General features: G+C 36.3%; 1 protein-coding gene across 3 annotated transcripts; it reads right to left on the bottom strand.

The window, feature by feature from the left end:
- Nucleotides 1-1,530: 1,530 nt before the first annotated feature.
- On the bottom strand, nucleotides 1,531-10,698 carry slmapb (sarcolemma associated protein b). 3 transcript variants are annotated; one of them, XM_019066394.2, is made up of 10 exons: nucleotides 10,544-10,698; nucleotides 10,110-10,172; nucleotides 8,451-8,576; nucleotides 7,626-7,700; nucleotides 7,231-7,536; nucleotides 5,967-6,162; nucleotides 4,180-4,339; nucleotides 3,828-3,962; nucleotides 2,775-2,862; nucleotides 1,531-2,366 (listed from the first exon to the last, which is right to left on the bottom strand). In XM_019066394.2, the coding sequence occupies exons 2-9, from the start codon at nucleotides 10,159-10,161 to the stop codon at nucleotides 2,779-2,781; spliced, it is 1,134 nt and encodes a 377-aa protein (XP_018921939.1). In that variant the 5' UTR covers nucleotides 10,162-10,172; nucleotides 10,544-10,698; the 3' UTR covers nucleotides 1,531-2,366; nucleotides 2,775-2,778. The 3 variants fall into 3 exon arrangements, with proteins under 3 accessions (XP_018921939.1, XP_018921940.1, XP_018921942.1); XM_019066395.2 differs by having other exon boundaries at nucleotides 10,504-10,568; XM_019066397.2 differs by lacking the exon at nucleotides 2,775-2,862.
- Nucleotides 10,699-14,262: the final 3,564 nt, after the last annotated feature.

Genomic DNA, 14,262 nt, shown 5'->3' with positions numbered 1-14,262 from the left:
CTGTTTTTGTTTTTATTAGAGTATATTGTAAATCATAATACTCTGCAAGGTTATTATAAGGCTTGGTATCAATTTCCCAAATTGATTTGATTCGGATTCACAAGCTCTAGATTTGATTCATTTCAGTTATACATGTCCACTTTGCTTACATAGTCTTACAGTAAGAAGTGTAAGGCAGCATTGCATTAAAAGAACTGCCCGAGTGTAATGTCTGTTTTGGGGTTTTGTTTCATGTTCTTGTTTTCATGTCTTATTTTGTAGTTTGATTTATGCTGTTTGTGTCATGCTTCACTTGCCCTCTTGTCGTCTTGCTATTGGTTCCTCTTGTTCTTTGTGTCATGTTCTGATTGTTTGTCTTAGTCATGTGTCTTATTTTCCATTGGTTGGTTTTTGTCATATGACCTGTATTGTTTGTTATAAGTAGTCATGTTTTTGCCATTTGTGCCAGTCAATTCAATAAAATACTTAACTTATTTTTTTAAGTCAAGTCTGTTCATACCTCATCAAGTCAAGTCAAGTCAAGTCTTTGTTTATTGTTTGAATTATGTTTGGATTTTGGATTGCACTCTGTAAATAAACTGCACTTGGGTTCATCTATGCTCGCCTTCAGTGGACTACTCATTACACAGAGTTACTCATTTCTGGAATCAGACTACACTGACAACTTGTAAGGTTTTTGACTCACTAAAAAGAACCAGCTCACGTTTGTCTCAAGACTCAGAGTAACATTTGCTGTGCTCTGTTTTTGATTCACTAGAAAGAACCGGTTCTTCAGTCATTTGTTGTAAAAACCAAGACTAACACTAGTCACACTCAGTGCTGCCAAGTCTGCGGTTATCATACAGGTTTTTATTTTTTTTTAAGTCCACGGTTTAAAGCGATCTATCTATCTTGCCATTTTAAAGGAGGGAACCTCCGACAGAGGGGAAAAACGCAGAAAAAAACGCTATTGGGCTGATCAATGGCCAATCTCACCATTTTAAAGTAGGGGACCCCCAACACAGTGAAGGAAAAAGAAAAAAAAACCCTTTGTGATAGTTTTCACTAGCAATTGGGCTGTTTGTTTCGCAGAGCTGGCAACCCTTGTCACACTGTATGTTTCTGATTCACTAAAAAGAACCGGCTCATAAGAGACATCTGTTTGTGAATCAAACTACAGTTGTCAAATTGCGAGGCCAACTGAGGAAAAGCTATAAAGGAAAATTCTTGCTATAAAGGTGTCACGTACCATGAAATAACAGAAAACAAATAATGGTTGTTATTGGATTACATGCAATACAGACTGAAAACTCAAACCTACACAACATAATAGCTTTTTTTGTTGTAATATAAACTAACATGAATTAAAAATGAATAATAGTATATTTATAAATTAACATTAATCTAAATTAGCAATAAGGTATTTTTCTGCATATATTGGTTAATGGTACCAAACGTCAACAAACTGACACTATTGTAAAGTTATTAAAATGAAATTCTGCCAATATGCATAAAAAAAGCGCATACAAATTAAACGGGGACTTAATAGGGTTGAACTTCACTTTTGCTTATTTATTGCAATGATCATATCTGTTATAACGGGTAGTTTTTGCGTAAATCTCTGTACAAGTAATAAACATAACAAATCATAAACACTCTATTAGGTCTCTTTCGGACACATAAGCGCTCTAATGTCCTAAGTAAACATTGCTTATCATCATTATTTAATAATATCTCAAATCCTTACCACAATAAAGTACAGTGCATAGACTAATCACTAATGGCTTCGTATAAGGTGCAAAGACACAAACACATTATATGGCAGATTTAGACCTTTAAGCTACAAAACATATGATCGAGTTAAAACTTAATGGATCTCAATGGTCTTGAATATGTTATTGCAATGGGCTTTACAATTCTGAATCATTTCTCACGGAAGTGTTCGTTCAGGGAGGTATAAATGTTTGTTTATCTAAGGTTATGTTATATAAGGCAATTCACTAAGTGTTTGTTTGGCAAAGCAACAGTGTTCAATAAAATATCAGTTATAAGCCAGATACTTCAAAATGCAATGCATACAGGACCTGTAATTTAAAAAAAAAAGATATATGGTGCAAATGAGGGAACCTTGTGACATGTTATTATTCTAAGGCCTTCGATACTTGAGTAAGAAGTTGCATTTAAACACTCGTTACTCAAACTAACACCACACAGACTAAAATGATACAAATGTCAACACGTTTGAGAAACATTTACTAGGTATGCATGTCATGGTGCATGTGCTTGTTACTGGTTCATCACGTTGTTCATTTTGAGGTCTTTGAAAGCAAATACCCCGTCACGGCAATGGTCACAGCAGCGACGGGCATCCACCTGATCCATTTTCCCTGCAAGAACAAACATACAGATGACCACCTGTAGTACCGCTTCACCTATCAGAACATGTTTACAATCAGGGATGCACATGAGCTGAGACAGGGACACAAAAGCCACAAGAACAGGACGCAGAGGTCAGGACACACAAGACGTACGGTGGAGGACAAAGAGAGCCGGGATGCCTCAGAGCTACGCTGGAAAACTACAACCTACAAAATGGAGTTGATTTGTTAGAGACACTTGTTAGTGTGCGTCTTATAATACAAAGCGAACCTGTAGTAGGGAAACAGAAGCATTTTGCGGACGACCGGACAGTATTTGGTAGCTTAAGCTGAGAGAATTGTTTAGTGGTCATGCATAGCCCTGAGGATGATAGATGCTTAAGCAGAGGAATGAGACGGGACACGAGCACTGTGTACCTTTCTACCACAATGGGCCCAAGCACCAATACAGCAAAGCCAGGACAAGGCCGATGGCTACGGCTAGGATGGGCTGCAATAAAGACAGCTAAAGGAGGGAAGGGAGGGATATTACTGAATGAGTGGCTTGTGTTTATGTGTGCTATTATTGGACTGGTGAATTTAACTGTCACTAAGATAAGGAAATCAAAAGGTGAAGTGTGTAACTGTTTTATAGTTAAAACTCTTCCCCTTTTCCAGTTCAATGTGCAGAGACAACGCAGATGTTTGTTTAAACATGACACGTCAACTTTTGGCTCAACTACAGCAGTGAGCTTGGAATTGTTTGTAGTTTTTATTATGTTGCTTGATTTTTTAAATATTATTTTATACAAATATATTAATAATTTAACTAGAATTAAAACATTAAAACATCTCATAGACTTTATCAAGTGACTTGCCTGATTAAATAACTTAAAAAAAAAAAAAATAAAATTATATATATATATAAATTTTATTATTATATTATTATTATAAAATTATATAAAATTATACTAATATAGGACAAGCAGTTTGGAGAATGGATGCAAAATAAAGGTAAATAAAAAAAAATATTAAATTAAATATTAAACCCTTTGTGATTTTCTTCCTCATTTTTGTTTTGGTGACATGGGAATATTCCACATGTGTTTTATGTTGTCACATGGAATTGTGGGAAAAACATTGCATGCATCCTGAAGTATATTTTGCTCTAAGATAAAAGTTAATGATCACAACACATGCTCTGTTCTATTTTCTCTTTTGTAGAAGTATGTCGGGAAACATGTTTGGAAACAGTGTGCAATTCGGTTTGGTGTCGTTGTTGGCCACAGAAATTACACACTTCACCTTTAGGCTATACAAAATGTTTAAACAAACTGTAAGAAGTGCATTGTCAAACAAATGATGCTATGTTTTTCAGCGCTGATTTCAAGGACAAAAAAACAATGCAATATGTGCTTTTTCCTCTTGAACTGTCCCTATTGTCAGTGCCCCTGTTGTTGAACATCAGCATTATGTGGACTGAACACTCACATGGTTTTCTTTGTCCTGCAGAAGCCTCAGGCGCTCTTGGCTCTGCTGCAGCTCCAGATTGAAGGAGCGTTTCTCCTCCTCTGCATTCTCATACTTCCCCCTGAGGCCTGACAGCTCTGCCTGGATCTCCTCATACTGAGAGCAAAAAAGAGAGAAAGATTTTTTTTAGATGGAGCAATAAGCCTAGTCAATAACACACACACACACACACACACACACACACACACACACACACACAGACTGTGTGTGTCCAGGGGCCAGGTCTTTTTTTAGGAGCAGAGCTCTTTTGTGACGTGCCTGCTAATGAGTCTCAGCTCTACTTTCTTTCTTTCTCAACTACGATGGGAATAACCTCTTTCTGCAGTTCTTTGATCCTGCTATTGCTTTGCTCCAGCTGGCTGGTGGCTCTCTGGTGTTCCTCCTGCAGGACGCACAGTCGTTTCTCCAGGTCTGCCTGCGTCTTCTCCAGTGTCTTGACCGTGTTGCTCAGGCTTGTGCTCTGTTTCTTGGAGCTGTGGGCAGGATGCAAGTTCAGATTCCAGAGAGATTACATCACAAGTCTCCAAAATGAGCTTGTCTCCTATTTAAAGGTGAAGTGTAGGGCTGTGTATTATTGACACATATTTCACTTATTTTGATTTTGTTCTTGATTTGGTTCAATTTGATATCAAAGGGAGAAAAAAAGACTGAAGAAAAAGCTGTAAACTATACAGGGATCACTGTCAGTTTCCGATAATATCAATCTATGACCTATCACACCACATTAAAGAGCATCAAAACAACATTTCATTTTTTTAATACAGTTGACAAAGATTAACAGCTGAACTTTGTTTCATATTAAAAGTAACAAAGTACAAAGCTTACTGAGAATATTGGATGGGAGGCAGCTTAAACTAAAAGATTGATTGGTTCATCAAAATGAGAATAGATTAAAGGGATAGTTTACCCCTAAATGAAAATGATGTCATTAATTACTCACCTTCATGTCATTCCGAAACCCTAAGACCTTCGTTCATCTTCAGAACACAAATTATGATATTTTTGATGAAATCTGAGAGCTCTCGGACCCTGCATATACAGCAATGTAACTACCACGTTCAAGGCCCAGAAAAGTAGTAAGGACATCGTTAAAATAGTCCATGTGACATCAGTGGTTCAACCTTAATTTTATGAAGATACGAAAATACTTTTTGTGCACAAAGAAAACAAAAATTACTACTTCACTCGATTTCTTCTCTTCTACGCCAGTCTTCGACGCGTTAATGACAGTACCACAATGCATGCCTGAGCATTTCTTTGTACACAAAAAGTATTCTTGTAGCTTCATAAAATTACAGTTGAAGCACTGATGTCACATGGACTATTTTAACAATGTCCTTACTACCTGTCCAGGCCTTGAATGTGGTAGTTGCATTGCTTTCTATACAGGGTCAGAAAGGTCTTGAATTTCATCAAAAATATCTTCATTTGTGTTCTGAAGATGAACGAAGGTCTTACCGGTTTGGAATGACATGAGGGTGAGCAATTAATGACAGAATTTTCATTTTTGAGTCAACTATCTCTTTAAAATAGAGAAAACTATATTGTCAACCCAGCCAAAGTGAAGTGTCATTTTTTCCATGTTTAAATACTTTCTCCTAGCCCATTTTAATATCTGATGATAAGTAAGCCTGTACAAATAATTCATTAAAAAAATGAATATTCTGACATTCCTCACTCATCCTCAACCTGTATGTTATTTTTCTCCATCAAACAAAAAAGTTTATTTTCAATGTTAAAAAACAACAACATCAAAGTCATGGGGTTAAAGACTTTAAACATGCCGCTATTTTCGTAGTGTCACACAAAAACCTGAGGGTGAGTAAATAAAGACAGAATTATAATTTTTAGGTGAACTATCCCTTTAATTTCCTAAGAAGTTTAAACTGCGGCTCTACAAAAATGTGTGTCTTTGAACATGTCTAACATGGCAACACTGACTCAACTAATAGCATGTGTTTAGGGTGGGAATCTGTATGAACAGTCCATTTTAAGGCAGTTAGCAATTATATTTGTTGCGTTTAGTGGCATGGACATGACACACTTCACCTTCAAAGTAACTGTATATGAATGAACTGTATATGCAGTCATAGACCAGACCTGTCCAGCTCTTTCTCCAGCTGCTGCTGTTTCTTCAGCAGCTGTTCTTTCTCTGAGCGCAGGGTGCTGCTCTCACTCTGCAGGCTGATCTTCTCTTTCTGCTGTTTATCAGCCAGCTGCTCTCTCTCTGACCTCAGAGACGCACACTCCCTCCTCAGGCTCTCACAGTCCTTCTGCAGCCGCTCCAGCTCGCTCGCTGCATCACACACACATACACACACAATTAAATGCATACCCAAAGACATGCACACAAACACACAGATATAGCACATGTGTGCACAGACACACACACACACACACACACACACTGACTCACAACGCTAGTCTGTTACATAATGGTGGAAGTGATGTGAGAAATGTGAGTCATCTTGTGAATATCTGTCGGATTACTGCAAACACTGCTGTGACTGTTGTTGGATGAACCTAGGGCTTGATTGTAACCTCCACAAACACATTATATCATTCATCAGGTTTCTGAGAAGGGAGGACAAATTCCCCAAAGAGATTATGAATGTGCAGAAGACATAAAACAGCCTTAATTTAATTGGGAAAAAATACAGAATATTTGTCTGATGAGGTTATAGTCATTTATTTATTTTTATTCATTTGTTTCATTAAAATCTTAATCTTAAAATTGTATTTATTTTTAAAGGGAACAGGTTACATTTTTGTATCCTGATTAAATGAATACTTTCAACATTGTACAATAATGTTTGCATTACTATTATTATTAGATGCTCAGAAAATTGTGATGCGTTAATGCCAAGTTGATGATGATTATATTTAGTATTTTTTAATAGAGGTATTGTTTTTAATTTGTAGTGTATAGTTGTTGTTGTTATTATTATTATTATCATCATTATTAAAGGGGCTCAGAAAATTTGATCATGCAAATTTGATAACTCATATTATACTCATACAGTATTTGTAATGTTTAGTTATTATTACTAATACTGCTGCTAATAATAATACATTCTATGATGATGATGGTGATTGTTATTAAGTGCATGAAGCGTAGTAATTATTAAGAGTTATTACTAATTAATTATTATTAATTAATATTACGATTATCAAATCCAATATACTTATTAATGTGAAAAATTAATATAGATGAATTTGCATTTAGGTATACACAATACATGGATGAGAAATGTTGATCTCCTCACATGGCTTTTACTATTTAAAGAAAGCAGTTTAAGATGTAGGCTTAAAATGCTATAGGCCAATCATCTGCAATGACAGAGGTCTGTGGGGTTGTGGGTACCTTGCTGCTTGGCAGCTCTGTCTCTCTGCTGGTTCTGCTGCTGGTGACTGGCCTGTACACTGTCGAGCTCACGCTCATACTTGTTTGCAGCCAACTGCCATTTCTCCAGCTCGGAAGTTAGTGTTGCTAGGTTCCCTTTCAGTGCGCTGACCTCATGCTCTCGCTCGGCTGCGGTTTTCTCCATAGTGCGGCGCAACACCTGCACTTCCTCCTGAGCTGTGCGCACTTCCTGTCGCAAGCTGAAGATTGAGCTGTCCTTCTGATCCCTGAGATTCTCCATATCTTCCTGCAGCTTCTGGAGCTGAGCTGAATGCACATGTAGACGCAAAGGCCAATTGGTATAATACACTGTTTAGTAAACATAACTTAAGACATACACACGCTCCTTGACTTACTCTGTAAGACCTTTATCTGTTTTGCTGATTCCTCCGCCTGCTGCTTATTGGCTCTTTTCTCCTCCTCCAACAGACCTGTAATATACAGCACAGGTCATTAGGGGGACCTGTTGAGCATGACTGCCATTCCAAATAAATTTCAAATGTTCACAAGCTTATATAAATATGCATATAATAATTAATATTAAAAAAAAAAAAAAAAAAAAAAAAAAATATATATATATATATATATATATATATATATATATATATATATATATATTATTTAATAAATGTAAAATTAATAAAATATATATATATATAATAATATTTAATTGTTTTTTAAACTATGTAATTTTTGTTGGTTATGTAATGTTTATAATTATTTAATAAATGTATAATTATTTAATAAAATTATTATAAACAAAGTAATTAATAAAGCTTTTTTTATAAAAATAAAAATATATACAGTATAGTCAGGCAGTTTTTGTCTCATATTTAGATGTATAAAACAATGTCTAAGTCATACTCAAATGAGAATAATTTCTCAAATGTGAGAAAAGTTTCTTTTTTTAATCATTCTGATGGCACACTACTAATAAGGCGAATGGCTTCTGATTCTTTCCCAAGCTCCCCCCTCAAAAGTCTGTTCTCGGTGTATGTAAGTTTGGTGATTGGGTATGAAATACTGCAAAAAGGGTGGATTGCTTTACGGCAGCAATAAATGCACTAATGCAGCTATCCACTGTAATTCGACAGTGATGTGTTTACAACAGTGAATTCCACTCTTCAAAGTTGCAATGATACACACAACTACATAGAGCTGCTTTAAAGTCCCTCTTTTACCTTGGAGTTCAATACACTTGCGTTTGCCCGAGTTGGCCTGTTCATTGGCTTCCTGCAGTTCCTGGTTCAGCTGCTGGATGACCTTCTCAGACTCACTGGCCTCCACGGTGCTCCTGCTCAGCTCATCTGGAGAAATGATTACACATCCACCGCTGATGACTTCTAATGGGAACTATTACATGCATAATTAGACACTATTATAGCGCTCTGCTGTCAGAGAATCACTCTTTCGTCAACCGTTAATGGGTGATCTGTGTCTTTATCTCTGTATCAGCATCACTGAGTTGCATTTCAACTTTGCCGGATTGTTCTGCCCTCTGACGAAGTGCAAACCATGTCTCCAAAGGTTAATTAAATCAGAAATGAATCACATGGTAATTTCCCTAGAGGTCAGAAAATGGGCCTATTCCATGAATTAATACCTTGATTCTGAATAGATCTATCCTAAAAACATAATGTCATCAGTAGGGTTTAAACCGGGATCTGCAAGAAGGATAGCTGGGGTTTTAATAAAGCTGATTAAAATTTTAAAGGTTCTAATGTTATACAGCGCCATTTCATAATGAATTGGAAAAGTCTTTAGACTGCCATAAAAAACATTAATGAAGATTTTCAACTGATCCGTTGCCCTGTAAAAGTTACAGTACATTTACTGGCTGTAATTTAGTTTGCCTAAACTTAGAAACAAACCTGCTCCTCTTCCTCTAAATGTGGGTTGCTGAAAACCAGGCCATCTTATCAAATGCTCCAGAAAGATATGACCTCATCTTCCAAACTCAAGGGTGAATACCATAAATGGCCACATCAAGGACATATCATTGCAATCAGAGAGACATAATAACAGAAAATTGAACTTCTCATGCCTCGCTTGCATGACTAAGCTAAAATACCAACGCCTGTGCAGGCCAAACACAACTGCCAGAGCAGAGAGGACGGAGGCATTAAGGTTGCGGTGGATAATGTTTATCGATGCCATTCTGCATCAAGAACTCAATCTCTCAGCAGGGTACGAGGACACACAGGAACACTCTGGCCTAATTTATATTTGAGTCTATGGAGGAGGAAGATAGACATACAGACAGGAAGACAAAGTCAGACAGACAAAATTTCTGTCATGATTAAAGTATTAGCACAGGCTGGAAAACCGTTCCAGACAAAACCATTCCATTGAAGGTAATGACAACAAAACTGTGCCATGCATGATTAAATTGGGCATAATAAAATGATTTTTGTAAAACTACTTTGCACTCAACTATTGAAGTGCACTGCAAAAATATAGTTTATATAGCCACATAAAACACTTATTTTACAGAAATTAACAAAATAAACATGAACATTTTATTTCTCTCTCTATCTGTCCTTTTTTCCTTGTTAAAAATAATAAAAATGCGTTATAGAAATCATTTATGCGATATTTAAAAAATACAATCACAGACACTCCATTTCTGCTCAAAAATAACTAACGTAGATTTACATAGTCATGCAATCTATATCTAAGAGCCACGGTACTTTGACATACTGTAAGCAAAATAAAAAATATATTAAAAACAAGGTTTAATATCCTATAAATGAATGCCTAATGGGACAGTAAACCACTATAGTATAGTTCAAAACACTTCAGCAACTATAGAAACTCAAGTGCAGTAATGTGATTATTACCTTTGATAAGAGACACTTTATTAATAGGATCTTTCAGCTTCTGTTCCTCCATTGTTTTCCTCACTGTAACAAAGGAAGCAATTATTTTAATGTTACTGTAAAACATTAACTTAAGCTGTTTTTTTTAAGCTATCATAGTAATTGGCTTGAATAGTAAAGAAAATAATTACAAATTTCCAGGTGATGCCAATTATGACACAGCAAGTCATTGAGGCGGAAAATTAAAATAATCAGTTTTCCTAAATGGCAACAGATTTTGTAAAGAAACAAACACAAGTCTTCATCTTTTCCAGTTTTAAACGTCAAATCATAGCCCTCATTCAAAGCATAACGTCATACCAGTTATATAACACAGCTTGGCGTCATTGTATCAATTAAGAAGACTACTTATCACCTTCACTTAAGTCTGAGGAGGACTAAACAGATGCCGTTACCTGAAGACTCGTGATGTCACGTCAGCCGGCGCAGAAACAGAGCTGCTATATTCAAGCTTCTTTAACTATCGATTCGCTCCGGTGATGAGAACTGGACGAGTCCATGCTGCAGCGCGGGGGGGGGGGTCGACGCATCTACATATCGTGTCTGGGGGTTCACCTGACAAAACCAGACATCAAAACGGTTGGGATGAAAAGAATACAATATAGAAGCGGTGATGAAGTATATTGTATTCTGAGGGGTTGTTTTCTTTGCGGGAATTATTTGCTTGCGTCGTCATGTGATGCCCCCCCGTAGGTGGTGGTCTGGAGGTCTCGCTCACATGGGCACACAAGCCATCTGAAAAGAGGCTGCAGCTGCATGGTGGAATACACTCAGGCCCATTGTTTCACTCATTAAGGCGTCTCTTATGTAAAAACGGTTAACAATAGTGGTCATTCGTGCTTGTATCAGTGCCAAATGCCAACCAAAGCACTGTGATTTGATAAATTATTATATTAGTGATTAGTGGCGTGTCAAGATGTCAATCACGTGACACGCCGATCATTTGAAGGTGAACATAAAAGTAAACATGCAAAATACACCCCTGATCCTTAACAACTGCATGCATTTATTTATGGTCACATATTTAGTTTAGAGGGTATCAAGATGTAGACAACATTGGTTTTGAGTGCTGGGGGTGGGGGGGGGTATGAAGTTATTATTTTACATTAATCTGTTCAGCATGTATCAGCTATGTTTGGTTGCTTCTGCTTCTATTTTCTCAGATAATTGTAATTGATTGTCCGCCAACTGATATGGGTCAACACCATCAAATTAAAAAAATGTGTGACCTTATATGTAAATATTGACAAATCTGGCATTTAAGGCTACAGAATGGTTTCAGATCTATAACTGCCAGGAAGATAGATAGATAGATAGATAGATAGATAGATAGATAGATAGATAGATAGATAGATAGATAGATAGATAGATAGATATAGACAGACAGACAGACAGACAGACCAGACAGAAGATAGATAGATAGATAGATAGATAGATAGATAGATAGATAGACAGATAGATAGAAAGATAGATTGTAAGTCTCACATTTTAACAAAACTTATATTCTTGAGTCTTAACTACATATAATGTTACATTGGACATAAGCATTGAATTTCCAGTGCCATTCCAGTGCCAGGCTGACTTACGCTGGCTAATTTTTCTAAATTTGACCAACCAAGGCAACTGATGTGGAACTAAGAGAGTTTGCCGTGCTCAGAGAAAGACTGAAAGGGTTTGTATGGATCGTTCCTTTGTTGTCATGGCGACAGAGCAAACCTGTCTCATTCATAGTTCTTGCCCACGTGAGTGCTGACTGCACAAGATGGACTGAGAAAAATCAGACCCGATCACGAGCGGAGAATATCACTCGACTTGAAGTGACCTTGTCCAGTGCCATCACTATAACCTTGAATCCTTGAAAGCGATGAGTCATGGTCATAAATCCCTGCGATATAAGCATCCAGAAGCCTTAATGACAACAAAATGAAGCCAAGTTTGTCTAAGATTTGATCTAAAAATGGGCTTCAAGTGCCTGAATAATTCAGTGTTTTGTAGGCTAGATTAAGAAGATTAGACTATTTCTCTATCACTGCCATTTTCTTTGATCCTCTCTAAGACTTAATATTAAAAAAAAAAACAATAAAAAAACATTTTTTAATTAAACATTTAAACAACATTTAATGATTTTAAAAAGGTTAACAAAATACTTATAAATTAATGTTGAAATTTCAACAAGATTTATATGTTGAATGTTGAATCAATATAATGTCTTCAAAGGAAAATCTACCTTTTTAATTATTATAATAATAATTATTATTATTTTATATATTTTGATCATAAGGCCTCTTCAAAAATCTAATTGTGTATCCTCATTAATAGGAATCTACAGCCCAAGTGCAGACAAAAGTGAAGTGTTGGGGTTTATTTTGTGATAATGACCAGCTGATTGTACATGACCCCGAATATTACACTGCTACTGCCAAAAAAGAAAATAAGTGGACATGATGAAATATTGATTTGAGAGTTATTTTATAATTTTACCTTTATATTATCTTAATGCTTCCACTAACAAAAATAGTCCAATACAATGTACAAAATGATTAGCCTTGCAACAAGACAAACACTGCAACAATAGTAAGATTAATACTGATGAGGTTATTTTCAGTACAGTTTATAACTGAATAGTTGTGTTTGAATGTAACAGGAGTTTGCTGAGTGATACGAGAAATATAAAAGTAGCCATGGATGATGTAAAATAAAAGTAAATAATTAAGGGAAAAAACAATTACTAAGCAGCCCTCAGCCATGACTAAACCAACATGATATTGTTTGTATATGTATCACAAAGCCAGACTTAAGCCAGCTGCGAGGCAGTTAGACCCTGCATGAAAACACACGCAGTGCTGTGAGAGTCAGCGACGCAGAAAGTAGTGCATGTGTGAGTAAAGTTCGTTTCGAAGGCAGACAGGTAAACTGTAAACTGGTAAACTGTAAGAGGGCAGCGCCGCAGGCTCCTGCTGAGAAGTGTGAGAGGAGAGCAGATGGCAGAAAGGGCAGGAAAAAATCTGACAGAAGGGGGTTGCTGCTTTTTCACCACAAAAAACAGGGCCGTAGCAGGCAGCCAGCATGAGGTGTGCTAGAAAGAGAGCGGTGATCCCTACAGCAGCAGTCTGTGTGGCTATGACCACTGTTTACATTAATAGAGAACAATACAGAAAAGGCATGCAACGTTTCTCTACCATTGAAGATATAAAAGTATGATGCACTGTTTTGATCTGATCACTGTTTATTGTTCAGACTGATGTTCAGGAAACTTCTTGTGCACTTCAGTGTGTATGACCGTCATTCAAATGAACACATTACACATTACTACCTCCAGTATCAGACGTGCCATGGTAGAGGTTTATCTCTAGTCATTGTCATGCTGCAGGTTATTGTGATAATGAGTTACTGATAGATATAGAGGTATACTGATTATGATACTGAGGGTATTAAACACTTACATGAATAATTGTACAGCATTCTTTCAGCATTACCTCACTATAGTTATACTGTCTGTACTATAAATTCTCAAGGGATGCTAAATTCATCTATTAATCATAATATATTCCACCTGAAAAAGGTCGGCATATAGATCTAGCAATTATGAGATCATATAAAAAAATTTCTGTGCAATATATCAGTTTCCGAAGCTTAAAAAAGTATTTTTCTTGCTATACGCTTAATTACGCACTTAATATTTATAGATTTGAAGGTGCTTAATACTGGAAGTTTGTTAATTACTAAAACAGCAGTTGAATCTAGATCTATATGAATATCTAGCTGATCGTTTAAAGCCAATGAGTATATTTATGGAGTTCCCGAATCTACATGGTATAGTCCTGGAATACATAAATAGTATTAAGCACTTTACATTTATGGTTTGTTTTGTATGTTTCATATTCACATTATTACTGTCAGTTACCCATCGAGGCTGACAAACAGTTTTGCACCACTTTGGCAGTCATAAAACAGTTCTTGTAATTGGGAGATCAGTCTACAGACTCCATTTCTGATGCATGAGATGGTGATTTATGAAGTACTGTAGAAGACTTCCATATCAAACCACAGTCATTTCTGTTTCACAGTCTTTTCTCTTCTGCCACCACCGCATTGTTAATTTGTATATTTCTAA

The sequence above is a fragment of the Cyprinus carpio genome, chromosome B23, assembly GCF_018340385.1.
Source record: "Cyprinus carpio isolate SPL01 chromosome B23, ASM1834038v1, whole genome shotgun sequence".
Lineage (NCBI taxonomy): Eukaryota > Metazoa > Chordata > Actinopteri > Cypriniformes > Cyprinidae > Cyprinus > Cyprinus carpio.
Note: the sequence above shows the minus strand (reverse complement) of the source record. Positions and strands in the feature narration are given on the sequence as shown.